General features: G+C 57.9%; 1 protein-coding gene and 2 long non-coding RNA genes across 14 annotated transcripts in view; 1 reads left to right on the forward strand and 2 right to left on the reverse strand.

The window, feature by feature from the left end:
• On the forward strand, positions 1–23,002 carry IL17REL (interleukin 17 receptor E like). Of its 12 annotated transcripts, XM_077949239.1 has the most exons (17): positions 1–712; positions 2,823–2,954; positions 4,637–4,664; positions 13,721–13,870; positions 14,090–14,199; positions 14,361–14,475; positions 14,728–14,772; positions 14,997–15,136; positions 15,317–15,388; positions 15,463–15,517; positions 16,513–16,685; positions 16,753–16,797; positions 17,060–17,117; positions 17,334–17,497; positions 17,740–17,820; positions 18,015–18,149; positions 19,282–23,002. In XM_077949239.1, the coding sequence occupies exons 1-17, from the start codon at positions 611–613 to the stop codon at positions 19,531–19,533; spliced, it is 1,857 nt and encodes a 618-aa protein (XP_077805365.1). In that variant the 5' UTR covers positions 1–610; the 3' UTR covers positions 19,534–23,002. The 12 variants fall into 12 exon arrangements, with proteins under 12 accessions (XP_077805365.1, XP_077805363.1, XP_077805367.1 ...); XM_077949237.1 differs by having other exon boundaries at positions 13,721–13,769; positions 14,090–14,475; XM_077949241.1 differs by lacking the exon at positions 2,823–2,954.
• The window catches only part of LOC144331596 (uncharacterized), a 24,220-nt gene continuing 10,425 nt past the window's right edge, over positions 9,212–23,006 (reverse strand). Inside the window, exons 2-3 of the long non-coding RNA XR_013398873.1 lie at positions 12,454–12,564; positions 9,212–9,347 (exon numbers count right to left, since the gene is read on the reverse strand). This is a non-coding gene — a long non-coding RNA (uncharacterized LOC144331596). The remainder of the gene's footprint in view (positions 9,348–12,453; positions 12,565–23,006) is intronic.
• Positions 15,714–18,428, reverse strand: LOC144331594 (uncharacterized). The gene is made up of 3 exons (XR_013398871.1): positions 17,318–18,428; positions 17,048–17,135; positions 15,714–16,055 (listed from the first exon to the last, which is right to left on the reverse strand). It is a non-coding gene; the product is annotated as an uncharacterized LOC144331594 (long non-coding RNA).

Below are 23,006 nucleotides of genomic sequence, written 5' to 3' on the forward strand. Positions count from 1 at the left end.
GCACAGGGGAGGTGGCCTTTCGTATCTTGAGGGGAGGTGGAGGCCAGGGACTTGGGTGGAGTCTCAGGTCCCAGGAGAGGGCTCTCCCTTAGGGGCTGGAGCTGAAGCCAGGGGCTCTGGGGTGAGTGCCCAAGACAGATTCTGCCCCTCTGCCAGCCCAGCCAGCTTTCCAGGGCCCTTGTCTACCATCCTGGCCTCACGAACGCCTGAGGGGAGTGCACACAGGTGGCAGCCTATCCCACTGGCCTGGAGCCATCTCTGCTCCAGTGGCCGCCCTGTGGGGAACCCCATTAGGGCGTCCTCAGACCCCAAAGGCCCCAAGGTTTCTGGATGCTTCCTTTGGAAACCTAGAAACTCCACAAGCGTCTGGCCACAGTCTCTCGGCCCCAGACGGTGGAAAGTCTCTGGGCTGCTGTCTGTGAAGCGAGCCCTGTTTTGCCGGGAGGGGGAGTGTCCCGCTCGCTCTGCTGTGAGGAGCAGACTCCACTCCTCTGTTTGTCTTTGGGGCTGGAGCTGCAGGGTCAGCCTGGAGCCGCTGCCACAGGGCACCCTGAAAACCTGCCCCACTCACATCCACGCTCACCAGTGGGAGCTGTCACTGCACAGCCAGATGCTGGCTGGGCAAGCACTCGCGTTCCTGGGCCTGACCTGGGGCACTTTCCAGAGCCTGGCCATCCCCCGGATTACAGAATGTGGCCTCTCCTGTTCTCAGGTAAGCTCCTGCCTCCTCCTAGGCCCCTACACTGTGGCAGGTAAGGCCCTGGTTTCTCCTCAGGTGGGTCTGGCCTGATGCTCTCAGCACATCAATGGGAAGGGGTTGCAAGGGCCGGGGGGCCCCGAAGGCAGCGCTGGTGAAAGGAGGCTGGGAGACCCGGCCTGACCCTTCTGAGCTGCTTCGGGAAGTGTTTGCTGGAAGCTCAAGGCAGGGTGAGCCCACCTCGGACCCACCTGTGACCTCCAAGGAGGCTGTGTTAGAATCTAGGGCAGCCCGCAAGCCCATCCAGGGCTCCCACCCCAACACCCGGGGCTCCCACCCCACCCCCTGCGGCTGCTCTGAGCCATGGGAACCGCAGCACCTGGGCTTGTGTAGACACCTGCCAAGGAAACACTCGGGAAATGTGCTGAGAGTGAGGTGTTGGCAGTGGAGGTGCCTGGGTTGGGAGCTGGGGCTGGGGGTGGGGGTGGGGGGCTGGTCTTGCTGCAGGGCTCGCTGACTCAGCCTTACAGGAGAGGGCGCCTCATCAGCACCTGCAGCAAGAAGTGTACCCCGCATCCCAGGAAGGGGCGCCGGTGCCCAAGGCTGGCCGAGGCACAGTGGGAACCCAGGCATGGAAAGAGCACGGAAGGTGTCCTAGAAAGGGAGGACTCGCTGAGGACCTGCTGGTTGCACCGTTCCTGGCATGGGGACAGCAGAGAGCAAGATGTGTCTTTAGGGTGGTGCCCTGGTCACCTCAGGGGACACTTGTGGGACACCCAGCAGCTCCGCAGGCCTGAGATGGGTCCAGCAGAGGGCTCAGCTCAGGGAGGGGAGCCGTGGGTATGGGGGCTGGAGTGCTGGGTGCCGTGGGCAGGCTCAGATCCGCGGGGCATTCGTGGAACAAGGAAGAAAGCAGGCTGGGATGTGTGGGAACCGGTGGGAGCAGGGGAGATGGAGGGGTTCACGTGGGAGGGGAGTCCACCGGATCCCACCCTGCAGTGAAGATGCAAAACAGGGAGGGGCAGGCCTGGGGATTCTGGCTGGGAGGGGGAAGGAGAAGTGAGAGATGAGACCTCAGAGTCAACTTTTGCCTGGGAGGAAATGGTCCCTGAGTTGGGAGACCTGGGGGAAGGCAGCCTTGAAATGCAAGCTGGAAAGCTTTGCTGAGGCGGCTTCGGGGTGTGCAGGCAGCCTCCCGGTGGGAGGGGTGATGGGGCTGTCTCCGCTGGGACGGGCAGGTGATCCTGGGGAATGTGTGGGGACCAAGACTGAGCCCTTGGTACTCCAAGGAAAGGGGCAGGGGCAAGGGCAGGGGCTGAGGCGGGTGGAAGAGGCGAGGAAGGAGGGGAAGTGCTGGAGGGGAGGGGAGAGCAGGGGTTTGGCGGGGCTGAGGGAGGGTCTCATGGAAGATGGGGTGGGGAGGGCCGAGCAGGAGCAGGAGGGGTCGAGGGGTGAGAGGGGGAGCGGGAAGCTGGAGGTGGGTGTAGGGGCGCTGCCTGGGCAGCCTTGGACAGGGAGGTGGATGCGAGGGGGCGCGGGAAGCCAGGTAGGGGAGGCCGGGGCTACAGCCGAGCCCCGGGGGGAACCCGGGCGGGTGACGGCGGGAAGCTGGGCCCGATGCAGGGGAGTTTGAGCCGGTTGGGGCCGCGAGCAGCTGACCTGGGGGTTCCCTACAGACCGCCCCCAACGCCGGCCGCTGGGAAGCCCCGAGAAGCACGACGGAAAACCCCGTGTGGGGGAGGCGCCCAGGGCCCAGGCTCAGGCCTCCCAGCTCCCCCCACCTTCCCCGCAGCGCGCCCAGGTCCTGCTTCCCGTGGCCCGCGGGGAAGGGGAGGGGCGGGGCAGAGCCGTGCGAAGTCCTGCGCCCGGACAGCGGCCTCTCCTGCAGCCCCAGACACTCGGGCCCCGGGCCAGCCCTGGGTGGGCTTCAGAGTCCGGGAAGTCAGGAGAAAGAGCGGACGCCCCTCGCATCTCCAGCCCACCCCGGCCTCCGAGCCCCCAGGGATTCTTTCTCTCCTGGAGTTGGAGGCGGGGAGTCCAGGCCACCGTGGGCGCCCAGAGGGGCTTCAGGGCACCTGGTGGGAGACAGGGAGGGCCGGGGACCCACGCCACTGCCCCCCTGCAGTTCCGCACAGGTGGCCTCACTGGGCCTCCCAGCGCTGCCTCCACCGCTCCCTTTGTGCCAGGGCCGGTCTGGGCTGCCATCGCCTGCCCACCTGAGGCCTGCTCGGATCATGTTCCCCAGAGGCTGCCCCAGGTGAGCCTGGCCCCTTTTGCCTGGGCAGAGCCCTCAGCAGCCTGGGGTCGGCTCCGCCAGCCCCTCGTTTGAGGCCCTGCTCCCCACCAGGGGCCGAGGCGGGGTTTCCATCAGGACGCTGAGTCCAGCCTGCACTCCGCCCAAGGGCAGCGCATTTCGTGGCCATGGCGGGCGGAGGAGGGTCACGCATGGCAGTCTCTGGGGATTTACTGGGGTGGTCGGCAAATGGGTGGAGACAGTGGGGTGAGAATGAAGACTCGGAGGCCGTCTGCAGGGTGGGGTCCTGGCCTGGACACTGGAACAGAAAACAGCTCACTAGGAGCACGCACTAGACTGAGTGTCACTCACTGCCGCCGATTCCACACTAGACTGAGTGTCACTCACTGCCTCGGATTCCACACTAGACTGAGTGTCACTCACTGCCGCCCACCCATGTGGCTCCCCAGGTTTTGCAAATGCCCTGGAAACTGTTGAGATGAGGGAATCCTGGGTAAACTCTCTGTAAATCTAAACGTATTCCAAAATAAAAAATATTTAGAAAGAGGTGTAGCCACCGGTAATACCCGCTCCACAATTCAAGGAACAGAAGTGGGCCGAGTTTTATTTTTCCATGCTCCACCTGGGCTAGGAGCAGAGGTCCAGGTCTCCATCTGGAGCTCCCCCCACCCCCACCCCAACCCGGACAGCCTGGGCTTCCCCATCCCGTCAGTAGAGGGTCAGCTTTTTTCAAGAATGGAGCGGCTGTGTTGACCACGGGATGCACAGTCCAGCGCCCCAGCTCAGTGGCCGCCCCAGGGGGCCTGGACTCTGGGGGTCCTGCCCTGCTTTGAGGGTGCCAGTGCCACCCTGTGCTCCCTCAGCTCCCACGCCTTTAGTGCTGGGGTGCCGGGCACCTCCTGCCTCACCTACGGGCTGTCTGGGAGCAGCCTGTCCCACAGGACCCTTCTGCCCCCAGGAACCTGGCCACAAGTCCTCGTGCCCCTCTTTGGGCACCCTTGGTCAGGTTGGGCTGGGGATGATAACAAATCAGGAGTGCAGTTTGGACCCCGACATCCAGGGCCTGTTCACCGCACTGCACGCCTCCACCCCCCACCACCAGCTCAGCCTCACTTCCTTCCAAGTCCATGAAATTGACCTCTACGAGGCCCCCCAAGCACCCCTTGGATTTATAACCTGAACCCCCCACACTCTCCGGACCCCTCTTGCTCCTCTTGCTCCCTCTGTTATTTTCCCACCTCTTTATTTTAGTTGCATAAAATATAAGTTGCTGATTTCCCAGGTTTGAAATTGTTCTGTTTCCCCCTTCTCGGAATGTGAGCTCCGGGAGAGGCAGGGATGGTTCAGTTTTCCTCTGTTCATGAGTCCCAGCACCTAAGCAAGCCTGGCGCATAGTAGGTGCTCTCCCAAGCAAGCCTGGCACATAGTAGGTGCTCTGCTGGTGTCCACTTAACAAACACACAAGTGGTTGGGGGACCTGGGGCCTGAGGGTCCACAGAGATTCAGACCACACTGTTTACTAAGTGACCGCCACATGCCAGCCTTGGGCCAGGCCCCTGACACTGAGGAGGAGCCGGGATTGAGGGCAGCCCAGGACCCCCAGGAGTGAGGGACAGGGCAGGAGCAGGACGGGCTGGGGAGGGGGTGCCCTCAGTCACTCACCCCTCTCACTGTTCTGTCCCCAGGGCTTTACCTGCAGGAGCCACAGGAACCGTGAGTACATCTCAGCCCTGGGGGTTGCTCAGGGCCTGGACTCCCCACCCCAGGCCACCAGGGCCGCTCTGTCTACCGTGGCAGGCAGGTCTGTCCTGCACTGTCCCCAGCAGCTGGGGTTCCCTTCTGGGCAGGGCAAACCACCATCACTCATCGATGTGTGTGTGACCCTGGCCACACCCAGGCAAGGCCGCCCCTGCTCCTGGCCAGAGGTGGGCCTGCCAGAGAGTCCCACGTCTCCACTTAACACACAATGCCTCTGCCTCCTTGCGTTCCAAACCCGCGGCCCGGTTGACAGCCCAGCAGCAGCAGGTGAAAAACCCCATCTCTTCTAGCAAAGCTTTTTCCCTGGTAAAGTGATCCCTACTGGGCCTTTCACAACTACCTTGATTTTCTTTGTAAACAGCGTATCTATTTATAAAAGGGCTCTGAGTGATGCAGACGCTATAAGGAAGAAAGTTAAAGCTCAACGAAAAGCCTCCATGTAGAAATAAACAGTACTTACCTAGACCAACATTGCTCTGGACATTTTGGTGTTTTTTTTTTTTTTTTTTTTTTTGAGACGGAGTCTCGCTCTGTCCCCCAGGCTGGAGTGTAGTGGCCGGATCTCAGCTCACTGCAAGCTCTGCCTCCCGGGTTTACGCCATTCTCCTGCCTCAGCCTCCTGTGTAGCTGGGACTACAGGCGCCCGCCACCTCGCCCGGCTAGTTTTTTGTATTTTTTTAGTAGAGACGGGGTTTCACCGTGTTCGCCAGGATGGTCTCGATCTCCTGACCTCGTGATCCGCCCGTCTCGGCCTCCCAAAGTGCTGGGATTACAGGCTTGAGCCACCGCGCCCGGCCTGTTTTTTTTTTTTTTCTTATTTTTGATTTTTATAAGCATAGACATGAGGTCTTTCTATCTTTGGTTGGTCAACCAAACCCAGGCTATTCTCAAATTCCTGGGCTCAAGCGATCCTCCTGCCTCAGTCTCCCAAAGTGCTGGGATTATGGGCATGAGCTACCGTGCCTGGCCTGTTCTAGACATTTGTGTAGCCAAACATACAGATATTTGCAGGATAAACAGATAAAAATTATTTTATAGAAATGAAATTACCTTATGTCATTTAAAGTATTTTATTTATTTTTACTTGAATTTAACAGAAAAATAGATGGCTAAACTTTAATTAAATGTTTCTTTGCCTCAAGGACCTCTAAGTTTAGGGGAGGAGATTAGACCAGTCTGGTCCCAGCGCAAGGATGAAATGCTAATTCACAAAGTAGATGATATTAACAAACAAACAACAAACGCAAAGCATGGCCAACGCGGTGGTCACACCTGTAATCTCAGCACTGTGGGAGACCGAGGCGGGCGGATCACCTGACGTCAGGAGTTCGAGACCAGCCTGGCCAACATGGTGAAACCCTGTCTCTACTAAGAATACAAAAAAAAAGGCCGGGCGTGGTGGCTCACGCCTGTAATTCCAGCACTTTGGGAGGCCGAGGTGGGTGGATCACGAGGTCAAGAGATAGAAACCATCCTGGCTAACATGGTGAAACCCCATCTCCACTAAAAATACAAAAAAAATTAGCCGGGCGTGGTGGCTGGCACCTGTAGTCTCAGCTACTCGGGAGGCTGAGGCAGGAGAATGGCGTGAACCTGGGAGGCGGAGCTTGCAGTGAGCCGAGATTGCACCACTGCACTCCAGCCTGGGCGACAGAGTGAGACTCCATCTCAAAAACAAAACAAAACAAAACAAAAAAAGCTGAGCATGGTAGCACTTGCCTGTAATCCCAGCAACCTGGGAGGCTGAGGCAAGAGAATCACTTGAACCCAGGAGGCAGAGGTTGCAGTGAGCCGAGATTGTGCCACTGCACTCCAGCCTGGGCGATAGAGTGACACTCTGCCTCAAAAAAACATAAATAAGTAAAAAAATACAATCCTGTTTAGTATTTCTAATAGATTTCCTATTGAGTCTCCTTTTTTAAATAGCTGATCACATATTCTGCAGCTAATGACAGCTTGTAAACCTGTGCATTGGGTGGAGGGTGCGGATCTTGTGGAATTGGTTCAGATCTCCAGGGCAATGTTGAAAGAGGGAATTCCTGTCTGAGTCTTGATATTAATGGTATATTAGTGGTAATGATTCCGAAGGTTTACTGCTCAGTGTTAAGTTTATTGGATGTTTGCACTAGATGTCCCTGTTTTCCTAGCTTGCTAAGCATTCTTTTATCATGAATAGGTATTGAATTTTATGTAAAATGTCTGCATCTATGAAAATTATCATATAGGTTTTTTACTTTAACCTCCCCCACCTTTTTTTTTTTTCTTTTTTTGAGACAGAGTCTCGCTCTGTTGCCCATGCTGAAGTGCAGTGGTGCAATCTGGGCTCACCGCAACCTCTGCCTCCCAGGTTCAAGCAATTCTCCTGTCTCAGCCTCCTGAGTAGCTGGGATTACAGACATGTGCCAACATGCCTGGCTAACTTTTTTTGTATTTTTAGTAGAGACGGAGTTTCACCGTGTTGGCCAGTCTGGTCTCGATCTCTTGACCTCGTGTTCCGCCCACCTCGGCCTCCCAAAGTGCTGGGATTACAGGCGTGAGGCACCGCGCCCGGCCCCAATCTGCTCTTAAAAATCACCCATTGCATTTTAATTCTGTCGCAGTGGTTTTGTTTCTAGGAATTCCGTTTCTCTCAAGTGTGCCCGGTCCTTCGTCACAGCCTTTCCCACTGCCTGTATTTTCAAGCCTGTTTTTTCTCCTGCTTGGCCTGTGGCTGGTCACTGGAGGACACCGTGGGCCCAGCCTCTCTGCAGCGTCACTCCAGGCTCTCTGCTTCCTGGAGTGCTTGTTTACCTTCAGTGGCTCAAAGTCCCAGGATGGAGGGCCTCCCGGGGTTGGATTCCCATTGTTGCCGGGTGGCGCCAGGAGCAGTGCCTGACTGTCCGGCCGTTTAAACCAGATTCACAGATTGAGGTTTCATGGGTCTTCCTGGTGGGCCCAGCCTGGGCTGTGAATCTGTACTCGGTTTTGGGCTTTTGGGGAGCGTTCTACTCCCCGCTACTCCACTCAGCGACTCTGGAACTTTCTACTCCCCGCTACTCCACTCAGTGACTCTGGGCTTTGGGGAGAGGATCGGTCCAATTCTCGCTAACCCAGGTCAAGGCCCAGCTCAACCTGGGGAAGTTCTCCCTCACCATGTGCTGGGGCCTCCCCACAAAGCCCTCAGCTCCCACTGGGTTAGAAACCCTCCAATCCCCCATCCCTGTAAAGCAACCTCCTACGCCCCGCTTTCCTCAGCCCCCCATCCTGATACATTCGCAGCTCTCATACGTTTCTAGGAAGTTTTGTTTTTTGTTTTTTTTTTTTTTGTTTTGAGACGGAGTCTCGCTCTGTCGCCCAGGCTGGAGTGCAGTGGCCGGATCTCAGCTCACTGCAAGCTTCGCCTCCCGGGTTCACGCCATTCTCCTGCCTTAGCCTCCCGAGTAGCTGGGACTACAGGCGCCCGCCACCTCGCCTGGCTAGTTTTTTGTATTTTTTAGTAGAGACGGGGTTTCACCGTGTTAGCCAGGATGGTCTCGATCTCCTGACCTCGTGATCCACCCGTCTCGGCCTCCCAAAGTGCTGGGATTACAGGCTTGAGCCACCGCGCCCGGCCTAGGAAGTTTTTAAAAAAGTATGTTTTTTCTCCAGCCTAATTAGTACTTTTCAGCAGTTGAGTCGGTGTAAATGGCCTGGTCTCCCATATTAGGGAAGTGTAGTCCCAGCGTGTTTTAATTTTTATTTTTGTTATACTGTATTTTTTTTTTTTTTTGGAGGGGTGTGGGGAACAAGGTTTTGCTTTGTTGCCCGGGCTGGAGTGCAGTGGCGCAATCTCGGCTCATTGCAACCTCCGCCTCCCAGGTTCAAGGGATTCTCCTGCATCAGCCTCTCCAGTAGCTGGGATTACAGGCTCCCAGCACCACTGTGCCCAGCTAATCATTGTATTTTTAGTAGACATGGGGTTTCACCATGTTGGCCAGGCTGGTCTCAAACTCCTGACCTGAAGTGATCCGCCTGCCTCGACCTCCCGAAGTGCTGGGATTACAGACGTGAGCCACCATGCCCAGCCCAGGTGTTTTTAAACACACACAGTTGTCCTCAGCCTCCTCCTCTGTCAACACCAGTTTGAATTCCCAATTCCCCACTGTGTTTCCCATTCTCCGCGCTCGCCAGTCCTTTCCGTAACCGATTTGTTCCTGTTGAGCTCCCTTCTCCTTCCTGGAGGAAGCACATCTGTCAGGCACTCTTTTGGTAAGTCTCTGGGTGTTATTTATGTGCCTTATTTTGGATGAGGCAAAACATTTATTTCTAAGAGTTTATGATGAATTGTAGTTTCACAGCTTTTTCCACACAGTAACAATGAATTCTGTTTTGTACCACACTAATCTTGTGTGTTTCTGCTTTACTCACCCTTCCTTCCACATAGCCTCCTCTTCATTTTGTCAGCTTAGTTGGGACAAGAGCCTGTTCTTATTTTTGTACATTTTATTTCTCAATGAGCAGCTTCTCCTCCTGCACGCGTTTCACTAACTCTGTACATGTCCTCATTTTCCGTGCTCACCGTGAGTCCTTCTCCTCTGTGGCTTTACCATTTTTTTTTTTTTTTAACTTTCTGGTTTTGATTCCTTTCTTGGTTGTCTGGAATAAGTCTTTGTCTTTTTTCTGGAAAGGGTCAAAAGATGCAGATTTCTCATTTCTTGCGTAAAGGAGGTTGTCTTTTTTTTTTTTTTTTTTTTTTTTTTGAGATGGAGTCTCACTCTGTCACCCAGGCTGGAGTGCTGTGGTGTGCTCTGTGCTCACTGCAACCTCTGCCTCCCTTCCTCTCCTACCTCAGCCTCCCGAGTAGCTAGGACTACAGGTGCGTACCACCATCCCCAGCAAATTTTTGTATTTTTAGTAGAGACAGGGTTTTGCCATGTTGGCCAGGCTGGTCTCGAACCCCTGACCTCTGGTGATCTGCTTGGCTCGGCCTCCCAAAGTGCTGGCATTAAAGGGGAGTTGTTGGCCGAACACACACGGATGACAACATAGACACCGAGTTCTAAGGCACAGTCATTTCTCTGAAGATTGCTGCATACCAAGCCCCAGGGAAGATCCTCCAAGGGAAGGAAACACCAGCCTTGGGGATGAAGCTCTCCTCACTCCCCTCAGTCCCCGCCCCGCTCCCTAGCACAGCCTGGCTTTTTTTTTTTTTTTTTTTTTGAGACGGAGTCTCGCTCTGTCGCCCAGGCTGGAGTGCAGTGGCCGGATCTCAGCTCACTGCAAGCTCCGCCTCCCGGGTTCACGCCATTCTCCTGCCTCAGCCTTCCGAGTAGATGGGACTACAGGTGCCCATCAGCACGCCCAGCTAATTTTTTTTGTATTTTTAGTAGAGATGGGGTTTCACCGTGTTAGCCAGGATGGTCTCGATCTCCTGACCTCGTGATCCGCCCATCTCGGCCTCCCAAAGTGCTGGGATTACAGGCTTGAGCCACCGCGCCCGGCCACAGCCTAGCTTTTTATCCCCAAACCATCCGGCTTTATTTTATTTCTATATTTTCAATTTATAGCTATTCTTTGCTAGTATATAGAAATACAGTGTTTGGGAGGCTGAGGCAAGTGGATCACTTGAGGTCAGGAGTTCAAGACCAGTCTGGCCAACATGGCGAAATCCCGTCTCCACTACAAATTTAAAAATTAGTTGGGTGTGGTGGTACGCATCTGTAGTCCTAGCTACTCGGGAGGCTGAGACACGAGAATCACTTGAACCTGGGAAGCAGAGGTTGCAGTGAGGCGAGATCGCACCACTGCATTCCAGCCTGGGCGACAGAGTGAGGCCCTGTCTCAAAAAAACACAAAACATGGCCGGGCGCGGTGGCTCACACCTGTAATCCCAGCACTTTGGGAGGCCGAGATGGGTGGATCACGAGGTCAGGAGATCAAGACCATCCTGGCTAACACGGTGAAACCCCATCTCTACTAAAAATACAAAAAAATTAGCCGGGCGTGCTGATGGGCACCTGTAGTCCCATCTACTCGGAAGACTGAGGCAGGAGAATGGCGTGAATCCGGGAGGCAGGGGAGCTTGCAGTGAGTGGAGATCGCGCCACGGCACTCCAGCCTGGGCGACAGAGCGAGACTCCGTCTCAAAAACAAAAACAAAAACAAAAAAACACAAAACACAAAACAGAAAAACAAAAAAGAAATAGTGGATTTTTGTATACTGATCTTGTATCCTGCAACTTTGCTAAACTTATTTATTAGTTGCAGTGCCTTTTTTGTAGATACAGAGACAATCATGTCGTCTACAAAAGAACACAACTTTACTTCTTCATTTCCAAGCAAGAAGCCTATTTCTTTTCCTGCCCCATTGCATGGAGTAGGGTCCCCCCTGCAGTATTGAGTCGAAGTGAGAAGAGCAGGGATCCTTGTCTTGTTTTCGATCTGGGGGGCAGGGAAATAATCTATTCTTTCACTGTGAAATGTGATGTTAGATATAGGTTTTTCACAGATTGTCTTTATCAGTTTAAGGAAATTTCATTCCCTGTTTGCTGAGATTTTTATTTAAATCAGGAATGGATGGTGAACTTCGTCAAAAAATTTTTCTGTGACTATTGAGATAATCATAAGTGATTTTTAAAATTTTGTTGATTGGGTGCGGTGGCCTCTCAAAGTGCTGGGATTACAGGCGTAAGCCACCGTGCCCAGCCTTTTTTTTTTTTTTTTTTTTTTTTTGAGATGGAGTCTCGCTCTGTCACCAGGCTGGAGTGCAGTGACACGATCTCCGCTCACTGCAACCTCCGCCTCCTGGGTTCAAGTGATTCTTCAGCCTCAGCCTACTGAGTAGCTGGGACTACAGGCGCCCGCCACCACACCCGGCTAATTTTTGTATTTTTAGTAGAGACGGGGTTTCACCATGTTGCCAAGGCTGGTCTCAAACTCCTGACATCAGGTGATCCGCCTGCCTCGGCCTCCCAAAGTGCTGGGATTGCAGGTGTGAGCCCCGCCCGGCCACTCCCTCAAATTCCCTGGGGTGGTTCTTTCTCCACCTCTGGGTGTTCCCTCACATGCGTGTGTTCATGAATACTCCACTGATTATTAGCAAAGTGGATGCTCCCCAGAGTTCTCTCTCTGCATTATCCTCTCCCCTCTCATACTCGGTCCTGAAGGCCCTGGCTGCCCAGACCCTCCATCCCAGTTCCTCCTCTCAGGGAGTGTGCCAAGCTCCACTTGGGACTTCACCCCCACCACTGCCTGGAAACACTTCCCAGACAGTGGCACATTCCCAGAGCTCACTGTGACTGTTTCCTGTCTCCCAGGACTCACAGGCCCTGACTTCCTCACGCCCACTGTCTTGAAACCATTGCTCATGGATTTTGCCTTGGTTTCCCGCTATCTCAGGCAGGAGGGTAAATCAGATTGCTGTGAGTCTCTCTGGACTGCAGTGGGAATTTGTAAGAGTTGGATTTCTGGCTGGGCGTGGTGGCTCACACCTGTAATCCCAGCACTTTGGGAGGCTGAGGCGGGCGGATCACCTGAGTCAGGACTTTGAGACCAGCCTGGCCAGCATAGTGAAACCCTGTCTCTACTAAAAATACAAAAATTAGCCGGGCGTGGTGGTGCATGCCTGTAATCCCAGCTACTCGGTAAGCTGAGGCAGGAGAATTGCTTGAACCCAGGAGGCAGAGGTTGCAGTGAGCCGAGATCACGCCACTGTGCTCCAACGTGGGCATCAGAGCGGAACTCCGTCTCGAAACAAAAAAAAAGGAGAAAGAGTTGGATTTCTTACCCATAGTATGTTCGGACCTCTTCGTTCCCATTGCCCCTTTGAGGCACAGAGTTACTGGGTGGAAGGTCTCAGCTGTCAGTTGTCTAGGTTCTTGCCGTGTTGAACAAAGAACTGAACAAAACACACAAGTAAAGCAACAAAAAAGAATGGAGTAAGGAGGGCACAGATTTACTGAAGAGAAAGAGCACTCCACAGAGTGGGAGCAGGCTCAAGCGAGCGGCCAAGGACCCCGATTGCAATGCGCCCCAAGGTTTTCATAAAGCTAAAAGAATTTGGTAACACCCCTAGCTGCCCTTTGGAGGTTTCCAGTGGGTTACACCCTGTGGAGGATGAGTCTGCAACAATCAGAGACTGAAGTGGAGTCTCATTATCACAGGAGGGAGGCTGTGGCCTGTGTGCTGCCTCATCTTGCCTGGAACTGGCTGCACCTGCTGTTCTTTTGCTTATCCCTTCGTTCCTGGTTACCCTCATTCCTTCCTCTCCTGCCTCAGCAGGGTGCCGTGTTCAGTGTGGGCTCCTCTGAGCAGCAGCTGCACTGTCTCACCAACAGCATGAGGTGCCATGCCTCGGTGGCCAGGCCTTCTATAAAGAGGGTGGCAGTCCTCCTGTGGAATGCCGGCTTGCCAGGCTCTGTGGCTCACGTGAAGTTCTGCTCTGAGTCCCACCTGCAAACCTGGCTGAGCAAAGGCAGCAAAATTGCTGAGCCCCTGGTGCCCAAAATGATACCCCAGCTCCCCGTTGCGCAGGTCTGATGCGGCTGCCTGGAATGGTGTTTGGTCTCCGAGCAAAAGGCCCTGGAGGCAAACCCTCCCTGCAAGGATGTGGCCACTTCCCTGTGGACAGAGGTCTGGGCTGCAGCAACCTTGCGGTCGCCTCCCAGGTGTCCCAGCAAGCCCATGTTGGCCTTTTCTGCTGTTCGTCTTTGAGCAGAGGCGACAGAGCTTGCCGGCAAGTCAAGGTGGGCTCCCTGCCCCCTTGCTGGCCAGGTGGGGCAGCAGCTTCTACTGCTCTGATGCAGACTGGTGTGCAGCCTGCCCCACTGACCTGGGCCCACTGCTGGGGTCCCACAGACATTTCAGAGTGTGTCTCGGGGTGGGCTCACTACATGCCAGAGGGCTTGCTCCCCACTTGGCTTGGGGCAAGATAGTAAAGACCCCCCAGCAAAGACTGTGCAGTCCCAGGGCTCTCTCGCCCTTCACAGAACCAACCACAAAGCCTTTCCAAGCACCAGGGAACTCGAGGCCTCACACGCCTTCTCTCTCCCCAGGGAACATTTTTAACAGCTTCTGCCGGCCACGCCCTGTGTCCATGTCCAGGTCAGTCCTGGAGGCCCTGACGTCCTACACTGCCATGCAATGTATCCCCTCTGACGGCTGCTCATTGTTCCTGCGTGTACGCGCCTCCATCACCCTGCATGGTGAGAGGTGGCCTCGAGGGTGGGAGTAACACCCACAGGTCCAGCAGTGGGCCCAGGTGCCTTTTATTCCCATCAAACCCTGGGCAGCCTGGTGAGGGAGCGGGGCGCTGCTAACCGCACTTCACAGAGAGAAGGCAGAGGAACAGGGTCCCACGGCCCCGTCTGGAGCCAGGGGCAGCCCTACTCTGACGTGCCCTGCTGGGCCCTTCCTCCACCCAGAGCACCTGCGGGGCCTGGAGGCCTGCACCGTGAGCCTGGACACCCAGGAGACGCAGTGTCAGAGCGTGTGGGTGGCCAGGGCCTCCCACCGGCAGCAGGTGGGGCAGCAGGTGAGGCCAGGGCAGGGCTCTGCCACCCACGTCCCGAAGACTGGGCACCGCTCCTCCTGGGCGCCATCCCTCGCTCTGAGCTCCAGCCACGCAAATGGAGCTGGCCGGCTGGGGAGGGCAGTGCCTCTGAGTCCACGCAGCTCACATCTGCACCTGCTCAGCTCCAGGTGTACTTTGGCTGCTTTGCGGTGAGCGTGGCCCAGCACCTCTATGTCACCCTGAGGACCATCCCTCATTTCTGCGGGGTCCAGCTGGATCAGAAGCACCTCGTGGAAGGTAGGGTCCCCAGGGCCCCCCTGGGCACAGCTGCCGTTCAGCCTCCAGGGCCTGGCTTGGGGTGGGACTTCCCAGGGCAGGGGCCTGGCCCTCACACTGGACAGATCCCCGCAAGGCCTTTGGCTTAATTCGAGGTCGCATGGCGGAGGCACAGCGCGGGGTGGGGGCAGGGGGTGCGGAGGGGGCGGGTGGAGGAGGATTGCCCCCAGGGCAGGGCAGCCCGCACCCCGCCATTGCCTCTGCGCTTTGCAGACTGCGGAGAGGAGGACGTGGGGAGGAACGTGCCTGACTGCCTCGGTGAGTTCCCTCCTTCGACGCCCTGGCGAAGACCCCTGGACGCTGCGACAGGCTTCCTCTCCCCGGGGTCTTCTGCACCGTTTGGGAAATCCCGAGGGGCCCTCGGGTGGGCGGCTGCCAAACGCCTGAACCAAACAGGAGCCGCCACGTCGGGGCTCTCGGGACAGAGCCCCGTGTCGGTGACCCCTGGTCCCAGCGCGGCCCCGACTTGCGGCCTCCTGCAGCCGGGAAGCTCAGCTACTGGGTGGACCGGAGGCGCAAGGCGATTCTGGTGCAGGTGCCCAGGGCCTCTGGGAGCCCCGACTACTACGTGCGGCTCTGCCACAAGCGGTTCACCTGCGAGGACGTGGGCGCCCCGGTGCAAGTGAGCGCCCGCGCCCCGCGCCCTGGTCAACCTTAGGCCCCGCCCACCTCCCGTCCCCGCCCCGGTCAGGCCTAGGCCCCGCCCACCTCCCGTCCCCGCCCCGTCAGGCCCAGGCCCCGCCCACCTCAGACCACCCCCGCCCTCCCGCACAGCCCCTCAACCGCCCTTTCTGGGTTGCAGGTGACCGCCAACAACGTCTCCCGGGTCGTCTCCCTGCCCTACAGCCAGGAACTGCCGTGCCTGTGCCTGGAGGTGTGGCCTGTACTTGGGGCAGGTGGGGGAACACAGGGGTGGGCGGGCTGCGCTGACCCCAACCCCTCCCACAGGGCTGGTCTGCGACCCCTGATGCGGTGCGGACCCAGATCTGCCCCTTTGAAAACGGCAAGTGTCCTGCGATGCCAAAGGGCGGGAGGGTGGGAATGGCTGCAGCCAGGCTGATCCCACCATGAGGACTGACGTGGGGGGATGAGATAAGGGGCAGGCCCAGCCTAAATCCCTGGGCCTGTCACCAAGGGAACCTGTGCACAGATGTGGATGTGCACGTGTGTGTGTGTGTGTGTGTGTGTGCTCACGTGGCCCAGTTCACCTGGGAAAATCAAGGCTGTCAAGAGGGGCTGTCTGAGGGGCACAAGAGAGATGCCCAGGCCGTGCGCGGTGGCTCACGCCTGTAATCCCAGCACTTTGGGAGGCTGAGGCGGGCGGATCACGAGGTCAGGATATCAAGACCATCCTGGCTACCATGAAACCCCGTCTCTACTAAAAATACAAAAAATTAGCCGGGCGTGGTGGGGGGCGCCTATAGTCCCAGCTACTCGGGAGGCTGAGGCAGGAGAATGGCGTGAACCAGGGAGGCGGAGCTTGCAAGTGAGCTGAGATCACGCCACTGCACTCCAGCCTGGGGGACAGAGAGAGACTCCGTCTGAAAAAAATAAAAGAGAGATGCCCTGCTCTCGGTTCTGCTCAGCGACATTGCACACACACATGCACACGTACCCATGCACATGCACGCCCATACACATGCACACACACGCACACCCATGCACAGGCAGGCACACCCATGCATATACACACCCACACCATGACACGCACCCATGCACGTACACACCCATACACGTGCACACACATACACATGAATACACCCATGCACAGGCAGGCACACACACCCATGCCCATGGACACGCACCCATGCACAGGCACACACATAGGCGCGCACACACATGCACACACATGCACAAACTTGGGACAGGGCTCAGCAACCCATAGGAGGACTGCTCTGGACCCTGGCCCAGTGGTCACTTGAGTGGGTGCTAGACCCCATGGGCCTGGCAGCAAGAGTAGGGGCCAACTGACCTGTGTTTGGGGGAGGGTTCCTGCAGACACTGAGGCACTGGAGGTGCTGTGGGACACGGTCTACTACCACCCAGGGAGCCAGACACTGAGCTGGGAGCCCACCTGCCCTGTGAGTGGCCATGTGAGCCTGTGCTGGCGCCCGGGGCCCGGGGCCGGCTGTCGTAAGCTGCAGCGATCCAGCCAGCTGGTGCATCGAAGAGTGAGTGCCTGCTCGGCAGGGATGGGGGTGGGCATGGATGCCACAGCCTGACCCCAGCCCTCCTCAGGTGCAGTACCCGCTGGTGGACACCCAACCCCAGCTCTGCCTGAAGGTGAGGGGCTGCCACAGCCTGCCAGTGCCCTATTTGGGGAGGGGCCAGGGGGCATCAGGACAGGAAGTGGGGCAGGGGCCCTTGCCCAGCCCTGGAGCCCACCCTCCCAGCCGTCCCTCAGAGCCCCCTTCTGGTCTGACAGTGGGTGAGCTAAGGGCCTAAGGAGGGGATCTGGGCCAGAGCACCCTGAAGCTGACCCAGCCTGTCTCTGTCCTGCCCTGCACACACTCCACCCTCCTGCACCCCTCACCCCACTCTGCAGTTCTCCACCAGTTGGGGGTCCTGGGTGCGGTGCCCTTTTGAACAGCGTCGCTTCCCAAGTAAGTTCTCCATGGGGCCTGCACAGCGTGGACGCAGCACAGAACATCCTTTATGTCACTCTGTGTTGGTCGGGGAGGTGGGATAACAGTGCTGGGCCAGTGAGGGACCGGGTGGGTTGGGGGAGGTACAGTGGGTAGGCACTGGGCCCTCTGGGGAAGGAAGGGAGGCAGTGGGGTGCTGGGCCAGATGGGAGTCTCACCCTTCACTCCCCACAGCCTGGAAAATGACCATCCAGCCTTCGCCCATGAAGGGCCACCTCCGGGCCACCTTCTTCTCGTCCAGCCCCGCCCACTTCCAGGTGCACCTGTGTCACAGGAGGAAGTCACAGCTCCCTGCCTGCCAACCCGCACTCCAGGCCAGCCCGCTCCCTCCAGCCTCAGTGAGCCGAGAGAGGGGCTCCATCCTGGGGAAGTGGGTGGGGGGGGACAGCAGGACCCCATCACTTCCCTGTAGTGGTCTCTGCCCCACCTGGGCCCTGAGCCCACCCAGGGTCTAGCCTACCTGGCAGGGAGGGGTAGGGGGCCAGCCCTGCTTTGTGCTGAGAGGATGTGGGAGAAGGACAGGGTTTAGCCTGATCTGCCCTTCCTCCCACTGCCTGTGACCTGCCCTCCCCCATCCCAGGGTGACCCCGCAGCCGCCCCTGCCTTTGCCTTCCTGGACCTTCCCAGGGAGGAGGCCTGTGCCCCAGGCATCTGCATCCAGGTGGGTGTTGCTGCTGTGCCCAGCCCCTACCCATCTCCTCCACTGCAGGACCTCAGTTCACACCCCCCACTTCCCATCCCCATCCTCGGGGGAAGCAGGAGGCCGTGTTGATGGAGCTCAGTTCACACCCCCCCTTCCCATCATCCTCGGGGGAAGCAGGAGGCCGTGTTGACGTAGCTGCCTTGTGCCTGCAGGGCTGGAGGACCGATGTACACTTCTCCGTCCCCCAGCAGCTCTGCAACCTCCACTCCAGCGGGTGCCCAGCTCTCAGGGGCCACAGGAGGCTGAGGACTAGACCCAGGCACTCCCGGCCTCCCACAGTGGGCTGGGTATGGCGTGCACTGAACAGAAGACTGGGTGAGGGAGACGGGGAGACCACCCAGCCCTGAGACAGGTCAGGCTTCCGTGCCAAACCCAGGCCTGTGCCCACCACTGCCCTCCAGCCTCGCAGTTCCCTCCACCACATACCGCTGGGCCTCCCACACACCCTCCCTGGTCTCACTCTGTCACTGGCCTTGCCTCCTCCTCCCTGGGGGTCCACCTTCCCTGATCGGAGCTCTGGTTCCAACCACCAGTGACTTGGGATGTCCCTTTGCCAACGAGCCACTGAGGCCCAGGCTCCCAGGACCCAGGGTACATCAGGACAGGACTCTGCCCAGTGGACAGAACTAAGCACGTGTGTCCGGGTGTGGTCAGGAGCGTGGCTCTGCCTTGGAGTCCAGGAAGGGTCAGAGCTGGCACTCCCACCTGCACCCTCCCTGTGAGCTCTAAGAGCTTGCCTAGCTTCAGGTGGGGTGAATCGCAAGAGCCACAGGGGTGGGAGGGGTGGGAGGGGGTGGATAGGACAGCCAGGAACCCAGGGCCTCTGGAGACCCTTTCCAGGGAGCACCAGTGCGCCAGGCAGGGGTCTCTGGAATGTCTCCTCAGCTCAGCCGAGCCACAGCCATTTCAGGGCAGCCTCTGGCCTGCTGCCCACAGGACATGCCCAGGGCCATGGCAGGACCCGCAGACCTTCAGCTCCCCCTTCTCCCAGCAATACTTTTTGGCCAAGCCTGGGTCCCCTTCCCCAGCAAAGGTCACCTCCAGCAGCTCACAGACGAAAGGGGCAAAGGACACCTGCTGGTCAGGTGTCCCTGGGGCTGGCACCTGCCACTGTGGAGTGCCCATGCTATGCTGGGCAAGTCCACGGCCCCAGGGATAGGCCTGGAGGCAGCAGGAGGACTGGGCCTGGCTCAGGTCGGGGGATCTGGAGGTAACACACACTGCTTTTGGGGCCAGGGTGGGCCCCCCCTTCACTTGTCTGCTGAGCCTCCCTGGAGACAGGAGGCTGCTGTCCACAGCCACTGACCCCCAGGACTGGGCAGCCCCCTCCCCTTCCCTCACATTGTCTCAGCCTCGCACAGTGGGGCCAGGGCTGGGAGGGGGTGCCCCAGCCAGTACCACCTCCACATCTCTCTCCAGTTGCACCCACCCCCATGGGATGGCAGCCTGAGGCCAGGAATCTCCTCAAGAACAAGTAGGTGCCAGGGACACATTGCTGCGGGGCAGGAGGCCAAGGCACAGCCTCGGACAGCTGAGCCAGGCCCCCCTCAGAGTGTGGGGTGGTTTCACCTGACTGTGGGGCCCAGGCATCTGCTGGCTCTCCTAGGGCTACAGCTCCATGGGGCCCTCAGGGGCTCTGGGTCACAAAAAAGACCTTCAACCCTGTCCTGAGTCCCCTGGGAATAGCAGGAGCCGGGTGGGCTACCCCTTCCCTGAATGGCCCAGGTGCTGGACCCCAGCCTCCCTCTCAGACAATTCATGGTCATGGCCACTGAGCCTGGCCTTGAAGACAAGGCCCTGGCAGCTGCCCAGAGCTTCCCCAGTGCTCTGGGGTGCAAGGTGCAACCCCACCCTTCCTGTAGCTGACCAAGCCCGAGGTGGTCAAGGATCACCTGTTTCTGCCCGGGGCACCCCACACTGGCTGGAGTCCCCCTCCCCTATCTGCGCATCCTTGGGTGCTGAGCTTCACTGGGGCACCCGCTCCACTTGGACCCCTCCAGAGGGTCTCAGCTTCCCTAGATCCCAGCCCCACTCACCCAGCAAGGGTCAGTCACTTCCTGTAGTCTCAGAGGCCACCTGCCTGGGGGCCACCTGCTGGGATGTGTGGTTCTGAGACGTTCCAAGTGGCACATCCAGACCCCAGCCAGGGGTCCCCAGCAGTGGCCTGTGCAGTGGGCTGTGGGGTCGGCCCTCGAAGACCTCTTGTGTGGGTCACGTAGGCTCCCTGGCTTCCCCGCTGAGCCGCCCTCTGGAGCCTGGACGTCTCACCTGAGTGCTGTGCAGGGCTGCGTGCCCGGCCTGTCCTGGCGGTGGTCGCACCCCATCTGCAGATGCACTCCCACCACAGTCTGGGCCCAGGCTGCCGTCTTCCAGCCTGCCATGGGCCCTGGGCCTTCTTTCCCTTCTTGCAATGGAGGCTGCTCTGCCCCACAGACTGGAGAGGGGACTGCAGAGCAAGCAAGTCCCCTCCACTCAGTAAACGCTGGTCCAGGGGTAGCTGTCAGAATGGAGCTTGGGCCTGGCTGGATGGTGACGGCATCAGGGACAAGTCTGGACTGTGGGCGTCGTGGAGCCATCCCCATGAGGCTGGACCCGAGAGTACCCCAAAGGCGTGGGAGGCCACACCCCATTGGGCATGTCAGGGGCAGGCAGCACCTTGGGACTCAGGGGAAGGGCAGGGTCTCTGGGAGTGGATTTGGGGTCAGCTAAGGTCAGTGTCACATGGTGTGACCAGACATCCTCATCCAAGTGTCCCCATAAAGGAGCAGTGGTGGGGACACCCTGGGGATGCAGAGGTCAGGCCAGGTCAGGGGCTTGAGAAGCTGGGTTTGGGCACAAGGGGCAGGGAGGCCAGTGGGGGCATGGAGAGGGTGCCCCTCCCTAACCTGGACATCGGGGGCATGGGGGGATGCAGGCTGCCACTTGCCCAGGTGCCCCTCCCTAACGTGGAGGAGGTCAGGGGCACAGTGGGGGCGGGGGGCTCAGCACAGGCTGCCACTCTGCTCTCTCCGTGTCTCCTCTGGATACCCCTGTCCACCCCCAGCCAGAAGACCAGTGTCCCAGCTCAGCAGGGCAGCCCCCGCCCCAGGTTCCTGCTCCTGCCTCCTGGACCAGCCAGGGGTGCTCCCTGTGGTGCACAAAGACCCCTGCTCTGACCCGGGGCTACTCCGGGAATCCTGGCCAGTGTGGAGTTGGAGCTAGGGAGGATTTGCCAGAGCAGGGTCACAGAGCTGAGCTCCTGCCTGACTGGGTGTGGGCTCCCTCAAGCCTTCCACAGATGGGGGAAACTGAGTCTTCTGGGACTCTTAAGAGGCTGTGTTCAGATCTCAGCTGTCCTACTGTCCCTCCCAGACAAGGGAGGCACCTGCTGGAGGATACACGCATGCTGCCACCAGGTGGCAGTGGCTCTCAGTGCCAGTGCTGAGCCGGGTCAGGCGCCCCAGCACCCAACACAGAGTGCCCACAGCCCAGTGCACTCACCGCCTCCTCGGCCAGCGTCGCTGCCGCTCTCCACCACCACCGCCGGAAACCCACCCCCACACCTGCCAGGAGAAAAGTGCTGAGCACCCCGGGCCCCAGAAATGGGGGGTGCAGTAGGGGCAGGCGGGAGCAGCTGCACGAGGGCGCACAGCCCTGCTCACATCTGGGCCACAGTGTTAACACGGGTGAGCCTTGGACACCCGCCTTCCTCATTCACTCATCACGCACAGCTGAGCAGGCCCGGGACCCTGGGCACCGACCCAGCACTGGGAACAAACAACATTGGCAAAGATCCCGGGCCCTGCAGCTGGGGGACCAAGTCTGGGGCTGCCTGGCACTAAGGAGGGTCTTGGGTCGGAATGTCAGTGCTGACACCAGGACAGTCCCGGGCAAACTGGGATCATGGAGCTGACCTTTGCATGGGAGAGACAACCAGAGCCAGGTGGCATACGTAAGCGAAGGGGCGTGGCTGGTGCCAGCGTGGGGTAAAGAATGAGGCTGGGGAGAGCGATTGGGAGTGTGGGGAGCTGCAATCTAAAATAGGGTGGGGCTGGGCGTGGTGACTCCTGCCTGTAATCTCAGCACTTTGGGAGACTGAGGCAGGTGGATCACTTGAGGTGAGGAGTTTGAGACCAGCCTGGCCAACATGGGGAAACCCCATCTCTACTAAAAATACAAAAATTAACCAGGCATTGTGGTGGGCGCCTGTAATTCCAGCTACTCAGGAGACTGAGGCAGGAGAATCGCTTGAACCCGGAAGGCAGAGGTTGCAGTGAGCTGAGATCACACCACTGCACTCCAGCCTGGGCGACTGAATGATACCCCACCTCAAAAATAATAAACTAAAAATTAAAATGAAATAAAATAGGGTGAGGCCAGGCACTGTGTTGCACACTTGTAATCCCAGCACTTTGGGAGGCCAAGGCAGGAGGATTGTTTGAGCCTGGGAGATTGAGGTTGCAGTGAGCCATGATTGCACCACTGCATTCCAGCCTGGGTGACAGAGCAAGACACTATTTCAATAGATAAATAAAATATAAAATTTCAAAAATAGGGTGGTCCCTGGGAGGCTCAGACAAGGTAAAGTGTGAACAGAGACTGCAGAGGCAGGGCCTTTGCGTTGCCCGGCTCTAACAGGTCCCTGACTGCCTTGCGGAAGAGCATCGAGAGTGAGCTTGTGGAGGGCAGGCAGGTGGGGAGAAGTGCAGACACCGAGGCCATCGGGGTGTTCCTGGCACATAGGTGTGAATAAAAGAGACCAACGTTTTGGCCTCAGCTCCTGGTGGACAAATTTGTGTGCACAAATTTGTGGAAAAATTCTTTGTGGACAAAGGATAGAAAAAGTCATCCATCTGCTCACTGAAATAAATGCATATCTGATTTCTTCCTTTGGAAAGGCTAATCAGAAACTCAAAAGCATGCAACTGTTTGTCACTTATCTATCCATGACTCAGAAGCCCCCTCCCCAATTTGAGCTGTCCCACTTTTCCAGACAGAACCAATGTATGTTACATATATTGATGTCTCATGTCTCCTTAAAATGTATAAAACCAAGCTGTGCCCAGACCACCTTGGGCACGTGGCATCAGGACCTAATGAGGCTGTGTCACGGGCTCACGTCCTCAACCTTGGCAAAATAAACTTCCTGAATTGACCCACACTTG

The sequence above is a fragment of the Macaca mulatta genome, chromosome 10, assembly GCF_049350105.2.
Source record: "Macaca mulatta isolate MMU2019108-1 chromosome 10, T2T-MMU8v2.0, whole genome shotgun sequence".
Taxonomy (NCBI): domain Eukaryota; kingdom Metazoa; phylum Chordata; class Mammalia; order Primates; family Cercopithecidae; genus Macaca; species Macaca mulatta.

Coding starts and splice junctions, on each gene's coding strand:
- IL17REL (XM_077949235.1), top strand. CDS start 13,273: ATGTGGCCACTTCCCTGTGGACAGAGGTCTGGGCTGCAGCAACCTTGC. Junction 15,518..16,512: donor GATCTGCCCCTTTGAAAACG/GCAAGTGTCCTG, acceptor GGGTTCCTGCAG/ACACTGAGGCACTGGAGGTG. Junction 16,686..16,742: donor GCCAGCTGGTGCATCGAAGA/GTGAGTGCCTGC, acceptor GCCTGACCCCAG/CCCTCCTCAGGTGCAGTACC.